The following is a 20,554-nucleotide window of genomic DNA, read 5'->3' as shown; positions in this document are numbered from 1 at the left end:
GAAAAATTATTACCAGTATGCATATAAAAGCAATATATATGCAATTAAAGCAAGGGACCTTCTAGATCTATCAAGCATCTGACTCACTGTATATTTTTGTTTTCTGTTGTAGGAAAGATATAGTTACATGGCAGTTTAACACTGACAACATAAGTAAAAAAAAAGACATGGCAAATTATGAATTATTTTTGGAAGGATCCAATAAACTATTGAGTTTTGTTGTGCAAACTAAAATAGAAAAAAACAAATATGGAACAAAACATATGTAATGTAAAGCTTTTATATATGCAGTAGAGAAAACTGTAATAAATGCAGTTGTACAGGATAATAATTGTTTAGATAATGCAAAATATTTGATAGCAACTATTCTATATAACTGTAGAAGGGTTATAAACAAATAAAAAAATGGATGAGTCTGCGAGAATTGTGATGTGTATTGGTGATATTATAATTAAAAGAGAACCAGATGAAGAAGAAGAAGATGAAAAATATGATGCAACACTTCACAGTGAAAGTGTAAATAGAAAAGCAGGTGTTGATGATTCTAGCTCAACATTTGATAAAGGCAATTATAGTAATTCTGTAATTAAAAGGGAGTCGATTGAGAATGATCACGGAAACTGGATGAATACATGTACATCAGGAAATTTTCCACCTGGTTTATATCCAGCAAAAAATTTCCCTGGTCAACTAAACACACAGGGTACCATTAAAGATCAGAACTATGATGTAATACGACAATTGTTAGCTCAGAGGTCAAATACATTAGAAAAAAATAGGATGACAGATACAAATAAACACCATGACAATATTGAAATGTCACATGATTCCAGCAAAGGAAATAATAAAGATATACAACAGTATATTGCAAGTAACCATAGTAACATGGAAGAAAGAGGCAGGAATTCCAATAGACAAGAAATAAACTCTTCTTTGAAAAAAACCCCAATAACATCATTGGCCGATGTTGTTTATGTAAAACCTTTAAGAGTAACGCAGCCCGGAAAAAATGATGAGTATAACTGCATAGAATGTGGCAAGATGTTGAATCCTCCTTACCATCAACAGTAAGTATGATTTAAATACATTTGTATGCAAAGGCAGAGGCTGTTACCATGGTTACATTAAGGTTAAATGTAGTAAACTTATTTTATTTAACAATTTGTGGACTTTTAAATGTCCATAATGAAATTGTAAATGTACTTCAATGCAAGTTTAAAAAACGACCACAGTTAAACAGTTTGAGAAAAATACAATATTTCTGGTGAATTTCTTATTACAGTTGGGGTAATTTAAAGTTTTTAATAACTGGTCTTCATTTATGAACAATGTTATAACTCCTTGTTGACTGGTCACTATTTTATATATGAGCTAATGTAAGCAGGTTACCATGACCAGTTACCATATGAATTAAGATCACTCACAATTTTATTTGTTCTACATGTTGTAGGTTAACATTCAGTAGAAGTTATGTATTATTTGCAATTTCAGTTCAGTTTGAAAATTTTGGATTTTTTGGGGGAAGGCATTGTAAACAAAACTGCTAATTAAAAATTGCAGGTATAATATAAAAACTGCTATTACCTGGAATGACATTTTTGTACAGCAAAATGGAAGGGAGGCTGTACTTCATTAATATGATACTACCACCCATATTACCCTTAAAAAAAAAATATGTGGTGTCCGACCCTCCCATACATTTTTGTCGAGCCTGCAACATTTATGTTGCGAAAGCGAGACATAGCGATGCTAGATTCTGTCTGCATCGGCAGCGGCATCAACATTTAGGTTCAGTCTGTGGTTAAAGTTTTTTTTAGACTTAAATAACTTTGTCAAACCTTCATGGAATTTTAGAGATTTGGACAGAAGCTTGTTTATCATGTTTATGACCAAATTACAGTATCCAGAGCAAAATTTTGAAAGTATTTATTTTCATTTTTCCATATATATTTTACTGATAAATAAACTTAGTTTTCTTACAGTTAACAAGTAGATACAGTCTGGAGTTAAAGTTTGTTTCACATCAATTACTTTGCCAAACCTTCATACAATTTTATGAAACTTTGGCAGAAGGTTTTTTGTCTCGCCTTGACGGAGTCAAAAAGCGAGACATAGGTATGCTGTTTCCGGCGGCAGCGGTGGCGTCAACAATGTATTAGTTTGTGATTAGATCTAGTTCATGGTGAACCACTAGTGGTAGGTCAATGATATTTGGTATGCAGTTGTATTAGCATTGGCACATCTCATTACCATGGAGATTATTTGGCCCCGCCCCCTCAGTCAAGGTCTATTGACTTTGAAACTTTTCATAGTTTACATGTATTAGTTTGTGATTAGGTCAATTTATGGGGAACCACTAGTGGTAGGTCAATGATATTTGGTATGCAGTTGTATAAGCATTGGCATATCTCATTTCCAAGGAGATTATTTAGCTCCACCCCCTTAGTCATGGTCTATAGACTTTGAAAATTTTGCTAAGTTAACATGTATTAGTTTGTGATTAGGTCAGTTCAAGGAGAACTATTAGTGGTAGGCCAATGTTAATTAGTGTTCAGTTGTATAAGCATTAGCACATCTCATTTCCATGGAGAATATTTGGCCCCACCCCCTCAGTCATGGTGAATTTACTTTGAAACTTTTGCTTAGTTTACATGCATATGAATTAGTTTGTGATTAGATAAGTTTAAGATGAACTGCTAATGTTAAGTCAATGATATTTGGTATGCAAATTTATTGGCATTTGCAAGTATTGTTTCCATGGAGATTATATAGCCCCATCCCTGATCATGGTTCATTGACTTTGAAACTTTTACATAGTTTACAAGTTAATGTTTGTGTTAAGGTTTGTTTAAAGGGAACGACTTATAATAAGTCAATGGTATTTGGTATGCAGTTGTATTAGCATTGGCACATCTCATTCCATGGAGATTGTTTAGCCATGTACCTTCAGTCATGGTTCATCGACTTTGAATATTTGCAAAACTTACATGTCAAAGTATTGCTATTTTAATTTCAACATTTGCATTATCAAAATTACAAAAAGGCGAGACATATCTCTGTGATAACAGTTTATTATGATTAAGAGATAATAAATGAAGAAAAATTTAAAAAATATATTTTTTTCATTTTCAATATTTTTCTGATAGACAGACTTCGTTTTTTTACAGTTTACATTTACAGACAGTCTGGGATTCAACTTTTTTGACATGATAAATTTGTAAACCTTCATGGATTGTTATGAAACTTGGACAGTAGCTAATCTTCCAGACCATGAAATAGCATCTAAAGAAAAAGTTTGAATTTTTTTTTAAATTCTGTATTTTACTGATAAATGGACTCACTTTTTAAGTCAACATTATGATTTTCCATCACTGTATTTGATACCTAGACAACATAAGTGTCCTTACAAACAACGTTATATTGCAGGGTCTTCCAAGTGCTCCACGAAACCTCTTTCTAAAATATTAACATCAATTTTATCAGCAATCAAAGTCAGGCTTCAAAGTTATTGTGAAACTACTTATTCTAGTGGTGGAGTGAATCAGATGTGGATACTAAAAAATTCCAAAGACCTTTTAGAGTGCATACAATCTAAGACTCTTTCATCTTGCAATACATGTAGTATTAAAACATTTGACTTTTCTACACTTTACACAAGTATTCCCCATTCCAAACTAAAAGACAAATTGAAAAAGTTACTCCTGCTTCGTTTCATAAAATAGAATGGCCAATGTGGATACAAGTATCTTGTCTTAGGGAGGGATAAATCATACTTTGTAAAAAATCACTCTGATTCAAACAAAAAATTCTCTGAAACTGACATTGTCAAGATGCTTGATTTCTTGATTGGCAACATATTTGTTACGTTTGGAGGACGTGTTTTTCAACAAGCAATTGACATTCCAATGGGAACTAACTGTGCTCCTCTTCTTGTCGACTTGTTCCTTTATTCATATTAGGCTGACTTCATACAGGAACGTCTTAGACTTTCCGCTACATAGATGTTCTCTTCCTAAATAATTCAAAATTTGGTGACTATGTTGAATGCATCTATCCCATCGAACTTGAGATAAAGGATACAACAGATACAGTTAAGTCTGCCTCATATCTTGACTTTAATCTAGAAATTGACAATGAGGGTCGGTTGAAAACAAAACTTTACGACAAAAGAGGTGATTTCAGCTTCCCAATTGTGAACTTTCCATTTCTATGTAGCAACATTCCAGCAGCGCCTGCATACAGAATATATAATATCTCCCAGTTGATACAATAATCCAGGGTTAGTTTTTCATATCATGATTTCCTTGAAAGAGGGTTGCTGCTCACAAGGAAGCTATTAAACCAAGAGTTCCAAGCTTAAGTGTAGAAGTTGAAATCATCCCTTCGTAGATTTTACGGACGCCATCATGAGTTGGTTGACCGTTATGGAATATCCGTTTCACAGATGATATAGCGGATATGTTCCAGTTGTCGTAACTACAATCCTGTCCCCTTTTCCCAAATGTGACCTAACGAATTAGACTTATTACCGGGTTGGTACTTACATGAGCAACACGATGGGTGCCACATGTGGAGCAGGATCTGCTTACTCTTCCGGAGCACCTAAGATCACCACCAGTTTTTGGTGGGGTTCTTGTAACTCAGTCTTTAGTTTTCTATGTTGTGTTTTGTGTACTGTTGTTTGTCTGCTTGTCTGTTTTTTTTTTTAGCCATGGCGTTGTCAGTTTATTTCGACTTTTGAGTTTGAATGTCCCTTTGGTATCTTTCGCCTCTCTTTTACACTATTACACTGCCAGCTGTCGTAGGCTAGACACAGGGAACCCCTTACAAATTTTTTTCTTGGAATAGCCATAACTTTCATCTTTTGTCAATGTTTGTAGAACATAAATATAATTTTAAACGCAAATATCGGATTTTAATTTTTCTCATCGATATAAGCTATTTACAAATCAGTGCTTCATTTTTGTCCCCTATATGGCATGTTGCGGGGGACTTAGACATACTGGGCATCTGTCTGGTCTTGTTAGCGCTCTCGTGTGCACAATTCTTGCCAGATTTGTATAAAGCTTGATATATATCATAGGTTTATATCAGTATTGTCTCGGACAAGTTCGAAAATTAGTGCGGATCAACAATTTTTATTTAAAAGATTTCTAGAAATGCTCTTTGGAAATGTTTATTTAATAGAAAATTGCGTTGTTAGCGCTCTGATGTGTACAATTCTTGCTAGATTTTTATGAAACTTATATCATAGGTTTGTATTATCAATGTCTCGGACAAATTAGAAAATCAGTGCCCATCAACAATTTTTATAAGAGTTATGCCCCTTGGAAATACCAGTTATATGGAAAATTTCATTGGAAGCTCTCTCACTTGAACAATTTTTGCCAGAGTTTTATCAATTTTATATCATCAATGTCTTTGTCTTGGACAATTTTCAAATTCAGTACTGATCAAATATTTTTTAAAGTCATGCCCCTTTGAAATATTAATTACATTGGAAATTTCATTGCATTGCATTTGCTCTCAAGCCTTCATTTCTCTTAATATAAATATAAGGAGATGTGGTATAATTGCCAATGAGACAACTATCCTCCAAAGTTCAAATGATGTGGATGGAAGCAATTATAGGCAATCGTACAGCCTTCAACAATGAGAAAAACCAATACCGTACATGTGTACTCAGCTATAAAAGGCCCTGACATGAAAAATATGAAACATTCAATTGAGAAAACTAACAGCCTAATTTATAACAAAACAATTTATGAAAAACAAATATGGCAGACATGAACCAGTGACAACCACTGAACTACAGACTCCTGACTTGAGACAGGCACATAAAGAATGTGGTGGGGTTACACATGTTTGTGAGAACTCAAACCTCTCCTAATCTGGGACAGTGGTGTAACAGCACAACATAAGAACAAACTATAAAAATCAGTCGAAAAAGGCTTAACTCATCAGATAGATACAAAGAAAAACATCAAACAAAAATACAGACAAGACATGGCAGTGTATATATCCATCCCTCATCCCTAACAATAAAAAAAGACACTAAGTATAGGTCTGAGAGTACTTGCAGTTACTGACAGCTAGTTCAAAGCCAATAGCAGCTAAAAAAAAAAACATCATGACCATGTCTAAGACTTGAACATGTTAAATATTTATAAAAAAATTTAAAAACAAAAAAAAAAAGTTTTTTTTTTCAGTTATTGCCCTTGGACAACATATTAAATTTTAATTTTTTATATTAATTTAACCTACAAGTATTTACAAATTGGTGTTTTATTTTTTCAGTTTATGGCAGTGTAAAAGTTGCTCCTTTGCCAGTGTTTGTATGATTTCATTCAAAGCCCACTATAACAGATGTCATAATGGTTCTTTGGGTCCATTGAACAAAGTTAACCAACCATGCATACAGGATATGTCTGTGGACACCACTTGGCTTTTGTGTAGAAATTGTAAATCTTTTTATACTTGCAATCCAAAAAAAATGGGTACGTACTATATGTACTTATATGTATTTTTAACTTGTACTTTCCTATAAATTTAATCTCTGGTATCAAGGGTCCATGTCCTTAACCATTCCTGCTAAGGGATCTTTTTTCCCATAATTTTGATATGACCACTACAATATTTACATATAAAACATAATATCAGCAATTCCACAACAATTCAAACACCTGCTGATGTTTTAAAATCTTAGACTACATGTATGTTGTAAATTTTTGTTACCGTAATCGGCCTTGTAAAGTCTGCACCGGTATATTGTCCAAACCCCCCTTTTCGCCAAGGAATATTCAGAGAAAAAAAACTGTTACTTCTTAAAAACATCTAGTGAAACTCTGGTAATTTCAAAGCATGCGTGATCGCTTGCGGTATTTTCATGGAAAACCCTATTTTCCATCATCCAGTAGAAGTTGAAAAGGCTTGTAAATGGTTCTAGAACTCTTCATGAGTGTTAAATTAAACCAAAATCAATAGAAAAACAATTGTACAAGTTGTGAATGACATTAACCAGAAATCAAAATAGAATGTTTAATAGCAAACAATTACTGTGTGAGAGTGTGGAAAATCCGTGCTTAAGAGATATCACTTAAGAATACGACTATGAAACTAAAAACAGTTCCGTCTTTTTGTGAAATACTATCAGATATATTCATCACATTAATGTTTGATGGACATATAGCTATAACAAAACATGCAGCAGTATGTAACACCAAAACAGAACAAATAACTGATTACGTTTTGTAGTTTATACATCGTTATACTTATACATAAGCTGGCTGACTTCTTCATTTTTTTCGTAGCGTTATTAACAAGCGGATTCCAGTTAAATGTATGCAATTCTGTGAAAAGAAATGATATAATTGTAAAGAAGCATATGATTTTGATACATATCAGATAATATTGGATTTTTAAAATTAAAATTGCATATAAATATGGATTAGGTAAATTATTAGTTTTGAAAAGAAATAAAGGCGCCCTCTATAATTACAATAACAAACATGGCGGAATATAAACAAACCTAGAGAAATCAAGTTTTTCCCCTATTCCTTGCTTATAGTACATATATACTCTATAATCTGAACCCCTGCCTGGAAATTTTAATTTTGGAGTAAAATACAACGTAAAATACACGACTGAATTCGGTAATGTTATTGAGTTTAAGTAATGTTTTCTCTATATAGACTTGATCTTTTATCAAATTAGGAAATACTAAGCAACAACTTTTGGTCAGTGTTACTAACAAATTATTCTATTTTGCATTATGGTAAAAAAGAAACCTTTTTCTACTATCGCAATTAACATCCTAAGATTCAGAAAATCCAACTGAAGGAATACCCAAATGAAAACTATCAAGAAAGACAACTGTCGTAAATAATCTCCCACCCATTCCCTTGACTCAAAAAATCCAACTGAAGGAATACCCAAATGAAAACTATCAAGAAAGACAACTCTCGTAAATAATCTTCCACCCATTCCCTTGACTCAACTTATTTACAATGATTGACACTTATGTGTTTTACATAGATTTGTATGTTGTCTTTTTACAAAGATTGTTTTACATAGAATTTTTGTTTTCTTTGCCAAAATAAACTTTTTATATAAAATTATTCTTACAGATGATCATTTAAATAAATGTGCTAATGGAAACAAGAACTGTATTCAATCAGGTAGGTCTAATATACAAAAAAACAATAAGTTCACATTTGGTAATTGAAATCTATCCATTCCATTCTTACATTAGAGCATATAACATAATATCCGCTAACATTTGCATAAGACTAAGAAAATAAGGTACAGGCGAGACATTTCTCTTTGTCAACCGCTTATTATTTTGTATTAAGATAAGGAGATGTGGTATGATTGCCAATGAGACAACTATCCACCAAAGTGCAAATGAAGTGAATGAAGCCCTCTACTTGCATGTACTTTTTGTTGACCTCCCCAAAATAAAAGTTTAATATTGCCATGTGTGATTGACCTATTCCATCTATTCAGATGAAACAAAGTATCCATCAACAAATCTAGTTTTTAACTCAATTTTGAAGTAGTCTCAATTAGTAGGGTGCCCAGTGTCCAAAAAGTCCTCTAGTTAATGAGTTTCAGTTAACGAATAACACACGGCTATTTTTGTTTGCAAATTATAGGAAAATCATTATATTTTACAATCATGATTGTCGTAAGTTCCCATGGTCATGAATCGATTTTCTAAATTTCGTGTTTTTACAGGGTACCTCCAAATACTGTATTGTACAGGAAATCTTTAACATGAAAAATAAAATTATTACACTCTTTGTTGTTTGTTAAAATAGTACTTATAATATAGTTTATACATTAGATATATCATATAACAAAAGCGGAAAGTATTTAAGTGATTTTAGTATAATTATTTCTAGCATTTTAGTCAGACTAAAATTTTACCTTAAATTTACCACATTTACATCGAAGGCCAAATTATTATGTGTATCATCACAATAATTTTTACTCTGATTAAAGCAATAAGACACGGTGCATGTGTGTGTGTCAAATTTCATGTGCGAAATAAAAGTAGTTTTGAAGAAATTATCATTAAAAACACGAATTAAGTCAACATTTTGGCATAGATTAAACATGAATTATCCCGTGACATCAATCATTTTGTTGCTTACACTATTAGGTCATTAACAAGGACAGTGGTCACTCATAACATTTCTCATTATGGCTTGTTGTGTGGTTGATTTATTTGTTTTGAATAGCAAGCTAACTTTGTAAATTATTATTTTCTTCGGAGGAATATGTTTTTGTATGTTTTTTAATAAAATACTTTTAACTATTTATTGAAATGATATTTTTGTTATAATTGTAGTATAAGAATCAAATCGATAGGTTTCGTAACACATCCGGAATCAGGAATATGGCACATCAAGTCTATGTTATGGTCTTGCATGATGTTTTGGACCTAAACCCCCCTTGGTGTGAAAGACAATTGTTCGAGCAAACCACTGAAGCCCATGACCTATATGTGCCAAGCTAGCAGCATGAAACTTTTTTCCGGATTGACCATTTTGTTCATCTGTTACTACGCATTCTTATTTATTAGCAACTTTGCTGCGCGAAAATTAATTTTCACTTTTGTACACATTTATATCCTTAAATATCCTGCATTTCATGTTGCAGAGTATTCATTTTCATCCCGTCTTGTGCAAAGTCACTGATTTTCATACCAGGTCAAGTTATTGTTTTACAAAATCCTCCTCTCCTCCCTCCTTTAGAAATCAAATGGTCAGTTCCTTAATGAAAGCTAATGAAAGGACGTTATCAATTTATAGTGTGAGGCCTATATATCCGGGTCTTTCATAGCCGACCATACAGTATGGGTTTTTCTCATTATTGAAAGCTGTATGGTTGCCTATAACTGCTTACTTCCACATCTCCTTATTTTTATATTATACAAGTATTACATAAAATTAACATTATCAATGTTCCATGCAAATGAGGTAAAGACAGATGAACTTGGTCACAAAGACATGCACACTTTGCTACCATTAATTCTATACACCAAATATATTTTACCCACTACTTCATGTACTTACAGTATCTTAGATAAGGACTTGACCACTAAAACTTAACCTTGTTCACTGATTCATGAAATGAGGTCGAGGCCAGGTGAACCATGTTTGACCAACATGTTGACCTTGCAAGGATGCCATATATTAGTAACCAAATATTGTTATCCTAGAACTCATGATAAAAGAGATGAGAAGGATCCTGGTCACGGCACCAATGTAGATTAATGGGTTGCGTTGTGTATTTTGATCGTAAGCTTAACTAAAGCGTGACAGATAGAACTACGTCTGCCATTATAAGTTTCTATTCAATAAACATAATTCACATCACAATAACGCGACGTCACAAAGATAGCGGCCGCACCGCAAAAGGGTACGTTTAACATTAGCGCAATTCTTAACATTACCAAAGGGACATTAAAACTCACGAGTGAGACATTCACAAGACAAAAAAAAAACAGTTTTTTAGCAGTCACTAAACCATGAAAATGAGCTCAAGGAAAATAATTATATGACAGACGGGAACTTTGTAACACAATGGATCTATATACAGTCAAGGGTGCAAATTAAATAAGTTATTAGAGAAAAATAACATACATGTGTTATTACAGATACTTTCATGAGTTGTCTACTCTTTTTTTCTTAATCTGTAGTAACATATGTTTGTTATTAGTTTAATATATCATAAATATTTTCATTTTTAGTGGGCACTTGCCACTTGGGAATTCTTGAAACTTTGCACAGCTTAACCTTGATAACTAATTTTCCAATTCAATTGATACGATTTTGATCAACCATAGTAAACTAATGAGACAAGGCTTTTAAGGGATAAACTAAGCTGTAATAACAAGGCTTAGTTATTACAGGCATGTAATTTTTATATGTAACACTTAAGAATTACTTGGAATCTTGCGCAGAACCTCATTACATGCTCTGATCAATATTTCTTACAATAAATTAAAATACATTGTGATATATGTCTGTGCAAAGGCTTTGAAGAGATGTAGAGAGGCTGTAATAACACCCTTTAGTTATTACAGGCATATATTTTCTGTAATAACATAGGAGTGCTATGCATGGTTGGCAAAATATGAACTGTATATCTTTCTAAAGTTTAGTATACATAAAGACAATAATAATATCAATAGAACTTGTATACAATTTAACAAAATAAAGGATGTATATTGCCCCTCTGAAACATGTAACATACATATGTTATCACAGTTTATTTATTTTCAGTCCACAATAACAAATGTATGTTATTTTTCTCTAATAACTTATTTAAGTTACACTCTTGACTGATATACAAAGTATGGTTCATCCCATTCCTGTACCCTCTGAAATATAAAGATATACAAATAGTTTACGGTGTTGCCGCCTCCACCATCAGATTGTATGCTGTATGCCTCGCATTCTGCAACTTGCTTCGAATGCAATTTAAAAAAAGCAACTGAAATTAGCTCTCTAATCTAAACCTGGTCAGTGGGCTTTCTTTCAACTCAACAGTCGACAATGAAACGTAATAGCTACTGCTAGCTTAGGCAATTTTTCTATGTTGTTTCAATCTGATTGAAATTCTGAACTATATTAACTAGCATGCTCGTATACATAAACTCATATGAGGATAACGAAATCAGAGATCTATATTTTAATTAGATTGATGTTGTTACAACCCTCTTTTTGTATATAATCTTTAACTTCATGTCAACACACCTAATCGCTATTTATTTCATTCCGGATAAGTTCTAAAATTACACAACTTTTTCATCCAGTTGAAGCTATCTGGGGCCCTGTTTAAACAATGCACCATGCATGATACTTTTTAATGAGACCTGTTTAAAACATCGTAAATACTTCAAACAAAATATTTTTTTGACTATAATTTGAGTTTTGAAAAAGTGGATCATAATCTATCAAAGTTTCCTATTGATAGCTTTCTAAATTTTTCCCTCCCTCAGCTCGTTACTGATGACCTTTGTTGTTTACCCTGTTGACCCAAACAGGAAGTTGTCTAAATGACTGTTTTTTCCGGATTGGACTAAATAGTGATAAGGTGTATTGTAGGCCAATAAATGTTATTTCTATAAAGCATAGATATACTCAGACCTGCTAATTCAATTCATTATACGTTAATATCACACCAGTTTTGGTACAATTTTATGTGCTTCCACACTCACCAAAAGAAAACTGGATATCTTCCCTGAAAATTATTACGAACACCTATCAAAAGACGGAAAAATAGCATTTTGGAAGGACAACTTATACATGTTAATATCTAAAAAACATCTCAAGAGATCACTTGTATTGAATCTTATGAAAAAATTCTGAATTTGGAAATTTTAATAGGTCAAGGTCACTGTTGTTTAACAGCTGAATGAAAATTGTTAATGTGCACCCTATTAGTATGAATGTCAATCTCGAACCATATTTGTCAACATGTACGTATATCAAATTATCCTTATAAGAAACTACAGTTATGATCCTTTGAATTATTTGAATTTATTTTGCTATAAAGGCATATATGTAGGGGTGACCAGCTGTCTAAACGTGACTCTGCATTTTCCTTGAAATTTGAGGTTTGATCTTTGGCCCAGATTTAAGAAAATCGTGAACACTGTAGACAACGACGACATCAATATTTCGATGAGGCTTGTTCTCCTCTTTCCAATGATATCAAATACAGCCGTGTGTTATTCCGTTAACCCAAATCAATAAAATTCATTGACTGGACACCCTACTAAATGGAATTTATTCCTAATTTGTCAAGAGAGTAATTTCAATTTAGAGCTGTACACTTGTCTATTGTTTGAGACTATGTAAAAGAATGAATGAATGAATGAATGAATGAAGGAAGGAAGGAAGGAAGGAAGGAAGGAAGGAAGGAAGGAAGGAAGGAAAGAAGGAAGGAAAGAAGGAACCAACCAACCAACGAATAAATAAAAACAAACAAACAAACAAACAAATGCAAAACATGATACAGCAACACAAACAAATTGTATATGGCTAAAAAGAGATTTTTTTTTCTAAATGAAAATTTTATTAAGCCTCATGCCTACAAAGTTTTCATCAGATTGTCTCAAAACGAAATTGCAAAAAAAAAAATCATTTAAATAGTGTTTTTATGACATAAATATTAGAAAAATTCTTTAGGCTCTGAAACACAATGAAAAAAAGTCTTCAGAAATATTATGCTAACCTGCTTTAATGGATTTTATGTTAGTGTGCTATTGATAATGTTAGTGGAGCATCTGTTAGCTCTGTTTTACTTGTTTTCAATGCAAGTATTTGTAGAAATATTATTTATTAAACAAACTTACTTTGAAAACTATATTAGACACAATTATTACAGGTAAAACTGACAGTACTGCCACTACACAAACTGCACCTTTAAATCCTGTATCAGAACTAGTAACTCCTTTACAGAATGTCCATAGTCAGGTAAATTCATTACAGGTAAGTCTTTCATTACGGTATAAGTTTTGATGTCTTTATCTCATTTTTCTTTTCAAATATGATAAATCTTGCCTCGGTATTAAGGTAGTAAGTAGCCTGATTGGCTTTATTGCAAGTAATTTGATACTGATTGTGTCAAATATAACACACATGCTTTTAATGTCTAGTGTTTACTGCTTTCAAGAACAGGGCTTAGTAATTCTTTATCTCTTTTGAGAATTCGAAAATGTAATTTATTAACTAATTGGACTATGATGTCTTATTTAAGACACAAATAAAATATTAATTTAATTTGCTATTATAATAGACATTCATAGTACCTATGGAAGGCATTTTGAAAATAGAGTAACTACATACAGAAGAAATTTTGGAGACCAGAATTCATTTGTAACTTGCTGAACAAAGTATTTCACACCCGCTCATACTGGCAAACTAAAATAGCCTTCCTTTTTTTTATTGAACAGACTTTATCATCATTAGTCCTTTATCTAGGTAATATCTCTGGCAAACTAAAATAGCCTTCCTTTGTATTTATTGAACAGACTTTATCATCATTAGTCCTTTATCTAGGTAATATCTCTGGCAAACTAAAATAGCCTTCCTTTGTATTTATTGAACAGACTTTATCATCATTAGTCCTTTATCTAGGTAATATCTCTTGCCAATTACAATAGCATTAATGCATTAAGCATTCTACTTCATGTACACCAACTGGTTTTTTTATAACAGGCTAGTAATTCTATTCTCCATGGTATGTTAAATGAAGGATACAGTGCTTACAAGATTCTACAGAAAAGTAAGTGAATTAGGTACTGTAAATTCAGAAATTATTGCGAGGTTTTTATTAATGCGAATAATGCGACTTATTGAGTATAGCAATAATAAGAATTCACATTCTTATATCAAACACATTTATACGTATGTAGCTTTTCCTAAAATTGCAATAATTAAACATGCTTTTCTGTTCTTTTTTCAAAATTCCCAATAATAAATGCACGCAATAATTTCTGAATTTACAATATCTCAAACACCTTGAAAATCACAAAAAAAGAATAAGTACATGTTCATGTCTTTAACCAAATTAAATTGACTTCACATTTGAATGCACCTTCATCAATTTTTGTCTCGCCTTGTGTATTAGTTTGTGATTAGGTCTAGTTTATGGTGAACCACTAGTTGTAGGTCAATGATATTTGGTATGCAGTTGTATTAGCATTGGCACATCCCATTTCCATGGAGATTATTTGGCACTGCCCCCTCAGTCATGGTCTATTGACATTGAAACTTTTGCTTAGTTTACATGTATTAGTTTGTGATTAGGTCAGTTTAAGGGGAACCATTAGTGGTAGGCCTATGATAATTGTTATGCAGTTGTATAAGCATTAGCACATCTCATTTCCATAGAGAAAATTTGGTCCTTACCCTCCAGTCATGGTCTATTGACTTTGAAAATTTGGTTAGTTAACATGTATTATTTGTTATTATATCAGTTAAAGATGAATTACTATTGTTAAGTCAATGATATTTGGTATGCAGATGTATTGACATTTGCAATTCTCATTTCCATGAGGAATATATAGCACCACCCCCTCATCATGGTTAATTGACTTTGAAACTTTTGCATACATGTAGTTTACAAGTTAATGTTTGTGTTTAGGATTGTTAAAAGGGAACGACTTATGATTAGTCAATTGTATTTGATATGCAATTGTATTAGCATTGGCACATTTCATTTCTATGGAGATTGTTTAGCCATGCATCCTCAGTCATGGTTCATTGACTTTGAATATTTGCATAACTTTCATGTTAAAGTATTGCTATTTTGAATTCAACATTTGCATTATCAAAATAACAAAAAGGCAAGACATATCTCTGTGTTAACAGTTTATTAATATTCCTACTTGAATCAAAAGCAGCATTGTGATTAAAAAGCATCATCAGTTGTGACACTAACTATTTCTATGACTCATAATTCCTAGATAAAATGCCATAGTCACCAATAAAACAGAACTTCCAAAATAATCAAAACACAACTAAAGCATGTTTACAAGAGACTAAATGGGCAAGAGATTTTCATGAAATTTTCACTATCAAACTCAGAAATATTTGCAGTTTCTTATGGTTACTGTTAAATGATTTTCATTTTTTTGTTTTAAGAGTTCATGATTTAATTGCAAACTTTACAAAATTCAAGATTTTATAACTGATATCTAACAGATATGTCTGGTGAACATCTGGAGGATTTATAATATTATAAAATAAGAAATTATTGCATGTATTTATTATCTAGAATTTTGACGAAATGGACATAAATGTAGATTTATTATTGCGATTTAAGGAAAAGCTGGATGCAGATCTTCATCAGATATCAGAATGCAAGTTCTTATTATTGCAACACTTGTCCCGTTGCATTATTCCAATTAATTAAAACCTCACAACAATATTTACAGTTTTTTGCAATTTTTTAAATCAGGGGCTAAAAGGTGACTTTATGATGCCATCTCCTTACAACCTAATAGGAAAGTGAAACATTGCCTCATGCTTACAAGGTTTTGAAATTGAAAGCAATAACCATTTACAATGCAATATTATATTATCATTTGAATTTTATATTGGCAGTGCTTACAGAAGCAAATCGTGCAGAGTCAAAGGATTCATCAACAGCTCCCGTAAAAATACCAGCAGTTAATCAGAACATTGATCCAAAAGAAAATCCCGCGGTACAAAAGTCCGAATTTCCCAGTCAGTCATATACACCACATCAAGATATATCTTCAGATGGACAAGATTCAGTACGGTATGGAATAATCCATCGTTAAAAATAAAGAAGATAACAAATTGAAGGATAACAAAAATATAAGAGCTAGAACTAGATATACTTCATCAACCATTATATCTTTTAAATGTTTCTAATGTTTATCCCTCTGCTTTTAACGAACATCAATGTAAAATTTTACTTGAAGAAAAATTCAAAGACTATATTAGACTTGTAGAGGTTGTTTTGTAGAATTAAGCAAAAGTAATAATGTATTAACTAAGCTTTATTTCAATTTGACATTTAGGTCGACAGAACCAAGAGAAAAACTGACTTCCATTGCCTCTTATCTTAATACAACTCAAAGATTTACGAAAGTTGTCAATGTTTTGCATCAAAAACCTGGACTCCAGTCTCAAAAAGTGCCAGGTGTTTCGAAAGAAACTGCTGTACCAAGATTATTGCTGGCTAACAATGATAAAAGAACTGCAGTACCAAGATTGTTGCTGGCTAACAATGATGGCAGGACTGCAGTATCACCACATGAAGATTTAACCTCTGAAAATTTTCCTCCTCATTTCAAATCTGAGAATTCAGTTCCAACATATTTGAAACCCTCTATCACACCTGGAAATTCTGATGTTTTAAGCCATCTTCCTCAAAATCCAACTCAGGGTATGGCCCCAGGATATACCTTGAATCATGCTCCCAGTACTTTAAACACTGTTCCAGGATTGTCAACAGAACCTTCTATAGTATTGCTTAATGGAGTACCACAATATAAGTTGTTTACATATAATCCAGCTGGCATATATCAGAATACATCACCAACGTCAACGGTTTATTCCACTGCAACACACCAGAATACACCAAATACATTTTCACAGGGACAGTCCTTAGGACCATCAGAAACACATTTAACTTCCATGTCAGAAAATAACTCACTACATTCATGTATGCCTCAACAGCTAAATACCAGTAGAGAGGATTCAGTTCAGGAAAATATGGCCGCTTCCTGTTCTGCTCAAGTAAAAGTTGAGAGTACAGATACTTCTGAAAATATCCACTTTTCTGCTGGACCAGTTAAAACTGAGAGAATACCAGTACCTGTTGATGAAAATGTTGAGTTGGAAAAAGATGGCACAAGAGGTGAAAATAATGTTGGATTTGGATTTAGGCATGTATTACAAGGATTTGCTACACCAGCTGGTACTGCTAACTACCAAAATATCAACAATCAGCCAGTTAGTATAGTCAAATTTGTGCGACAACAAAATACATTGCAGATGCAAGGAATAACAACACAGACAAATATCAACAATTCACAGCAACTTCTACAAGGTTTTTATAATAAGATTTTTATATGAAGATCTGTATGGGGTTCAAAATAGCCCAAAAATAAATAGCATAATTGGTTGCTTAAATATAAAGAATAGAGAATAATGTCTAAAATTTTCAAAAATACAGAAAAAATAAAGAATACAGAATTGAAGGACCTCTTAAATGTTTTCTAATTTAAATAAGGTAGTGTACAATATGAAAAATTCAATTGAGAAATCTAATGGCCTAATTTATAACGAAACAATATACGAAAAAAAACAAATATGACAAAAATGAACCAAGAACAATCACTCAACTGCAGGCTCTTGACTTGGGACAGGCACATAAAGAATGTGTCCTGGTGAAACATGTTTGCTGGCGCAAAACCCTCACACTAGCCTGGGACAGTGTTGTAATGGTACAACATGAAAACAAACTATAAAAATCAGTTAAAAAAACTATTTCAAGTCGCAGTTCACAAAACACCAATTAGAAAACCAAAGCCCGAACAACATGAAACCTATATTAAAAAACCGGAGTAGACATTGATACACAGACATGATAGATGTTACAAAATGTTACTTCAATATGATTTTATTGGACTGCAAATGCAAAGACAGGAGAGCAACACTTGCAGATTAGTAGTTTAGTATGCAATTATTTTTTTGATACTTAAAAAAAATTCTCAGGAGAAACAAGAACACTTAAGGTCTGCAGATTCTGCTCCACTAATTACACCCATCATGTTGCTCCTGTCAGTGAGTCATATCTAGTTATTCTTAGCAGTATAAACTATGCATTGGAGTAGTTCTTGCCATCCTTCCAGTTGATGGTTTGAATTAAGACTTATCATTTGTTATTTTAAAAGGTAAAATATTGTATAAGTTTTAACAGAATATTATTATTTTACAAATGTTAATTATACATACTAAAAAAATGAAAATGGCAATTGCAACCTTCTCCAGTTATTCATTTAAATAGAAATAAGAAGATGTGATATGAGTGCCAATGAGACAACTCTCCATCCAAGTCAAAATTTATAAAAGTAAACCATTATAGGTCAAAGTAAGATAAAGTTTATGTTATGGGGTCGTTTTATTTTTAGATTTTAATAACTTTTTCTTTTAGGTGCAGCTCTAAGTCAGATGATAGCACCAGTACTAGAACTTAAAGATGGAAAAGTACAACTAAAACTCTGTCTGAGGTATATATGTATCAGTTATGATTTTCATTTGCAAAAAGAGACAATAAATTTAATTTACAAAGTGATGTAAAAGTAAGATACTGCAATCAGATATGAAAATTAATATTCCACTTATTATTTATAACAACAGCCGATTGCGAGGCAGATTGATATTTTTAATGATTTTACAAAACAAATGCCATGCAAGCAATTATTGGTTTAAAACCACTTAAACAAGCCATCATGACACATTGTTATCAAATTATAATATCCCCGCTCAGTAGGGAAAAGGAGAGAAAGGAGGAGGGGGGATACAGATTTCTATCCATACATACCACAAATATATCTTGGAAGTTTTCCAAGGAACTGCAAAATAGAGCTTCCTGAACATTGCTAGCACTCTTCATATGACTTATTGATGTCAGTCTGCTTTATATCTGCAATATCAACATTGGATTTTCATATCACATTCTGACAAAACAGGCTCTGGGGAGAAATTTCTTCTCTGCAAACAGTAGTAAGCAAAATAACAGTGCATATGTTTAAACCTACCATGTTAATTTGGTGTGTTTCAGACAAAACCTTGATTTCTTTATTACAGACAACCGAATCAGATGGCTGGAGGACTGATCCAAAGTCAATCCAATAATTTTGTATCATTGCCTTTAAACTCAGTTAATGAGAGGGGTCAACACCAGACTAAGCAAAGTATAAATCAGACAAGCAACTTAGCTGAAGACTCAGTATTGCCAAGTTCCCAGAGAGAACAAGGTATGATCTTTATTTACATTCCAGCAGACGGTATGTTGTGAAGACAATAAAGAGAAATAAAAATAAATGTTAAAGGCTTCTCCAGATCTGAGCATCAACTTGCGATTTACACACACAAAGATTACTAACTTTATTGTTTTGATGTAAAATGTACAAGTAATTTGTTAATTTATCAATAGGTTAAAGTTCAAGGTCACTGTTCCTAGATATAGAAAAGAAAGATTGTTTCTGGATGGTAACTTGAGTTTAACTTGATTGATTGGAATGAAACTTGTACTGATGGAAGATAAAGGAAAGGGAAAGATTTTGGGGTCAATAAGTCGAGGGTCAACAACACATTAACAAAAAGAATATTTGTTTAAAAGGGGAATTCAGGATTGTACATTTAGTTTCATTTTTGGGTTTATAACTCGTAAAGGTTGAAGATATAGAAAAGGGAAAGAATACTAATGATTTCAGATCAAAAGATCAAGGTCATAGTCCCAATTGCCCAAATAGATTATAAATAAAGAAAACAAATAATTGCAATCTGTTGTTTCTGGTTGAAGTTTAAAGAAATACTTGTTGGATTTTAATTACAGTGTTTTTTTTTTTCTCACTTAGAAACAAATCATATGAAAAGAAAAACAGAAGATTTGCTGAATACTACAGGTAAATATGATAGTAAAGTATTGAACTGTAAGCAAAGCTGACACAATTTTAAAAAACATAAAACTTACCATACTAGACTTTTCCAAAATAGATTAAATAAAGAAAAGAATAGTTGCAATTTGTTGTTTCTGGTTGAAGTTTTGAGAATCACTTGTTGGATTTTAATTTAACTGTTTTTAAACCTGTTTTCATTTAGAAACAAATCATAAGAAGAGAAAAGCAGAAGATTTACTGAATACAACAGGTAAATATGAAAATTATTTAATTGTAGTGACACAATTAAAACATAAAGCTTGCCATACTAGATTTTTAAAAACCATTTAGCAAAAATATTTACATTTCCATATGTCAGAGCATGTGATAAAGATT

General features: G+C 32.2%; 1 protein-coding gene across 8 annotated transcripts in view; it reads left to right on the top strand.

Moving 5' to 3' along the window:
* The window catches only part of LOC127709458 (uncharacterized), a 48,357-nt gene that overhangs the window by 6,536 nt on the left and 21,267 nt on the right, over positions 1-20,554 (top strand). For all 8 annotated transcript variants that reach the window (XM_052215034.1, XM_052215038.1, XM_052215035.1 and 5 more), the window contains exons 2-12: positions 113-1,067; positions 6,298-6,497; positions 8,127-8,177; positions 13,402-13,505; positions 14,235-14,301; positions 16,125-16,302; positions 16,568-17,601; positions 18,709-18,784; positions 19,365-19,534; positions 20,138-20,185; positions 20,382-20,429. In XM_052215034.1, coding sequence (XP_052070994.1) covers positions 406-1,067; positions 6,298-6,497; positions 8,127-8,177; positions 13,402-13,505; positions 14,235-14,301; positions 16,125-16,302; positions 16,568-17,601; positions 18,709-18,784; positions 19,365-19,534; positions 20,138-20,185; positions 20,382-20,429 — 2,638 coding nt within the window. In that variant the 5' untranslated portion in view covers positions 113-405. The remainder of the gene's footprint in view (positions 1-112; positions 1,068-6,297; positions 6,498-8,126; positions 8,178-13,401; positions 13,506-14,234; positions 14,302-16,124; positions 16,303-16,567; positions 17,602-18,708; positions 18,785-19,364; positions 19,535-20,137; positions 20,186-20,381; positions 20,430-20,554) is intronic.

Source organism: Mytilus californianus, unplaced genomic scaffold, assembly GCF_021869535.1.
Source record: "Mytilus californianus isolate M0D057914Y unplaced genomic scaffold, xbMytCali1.0.p SCAF_7, whole genome shotgun sequence".
In the NCBI taxonomy this organism is placed as follows: Eukaryota; Metazoa; Mollusca; class Bivalvia; order Mytilida; family Mytilidae; genus Mytilus; species Mytilus californianus.
Note: the sequence above shows the minus strand (reverse complement) of the source record. Positions and strands in the feature narration are given on the sequence as shown.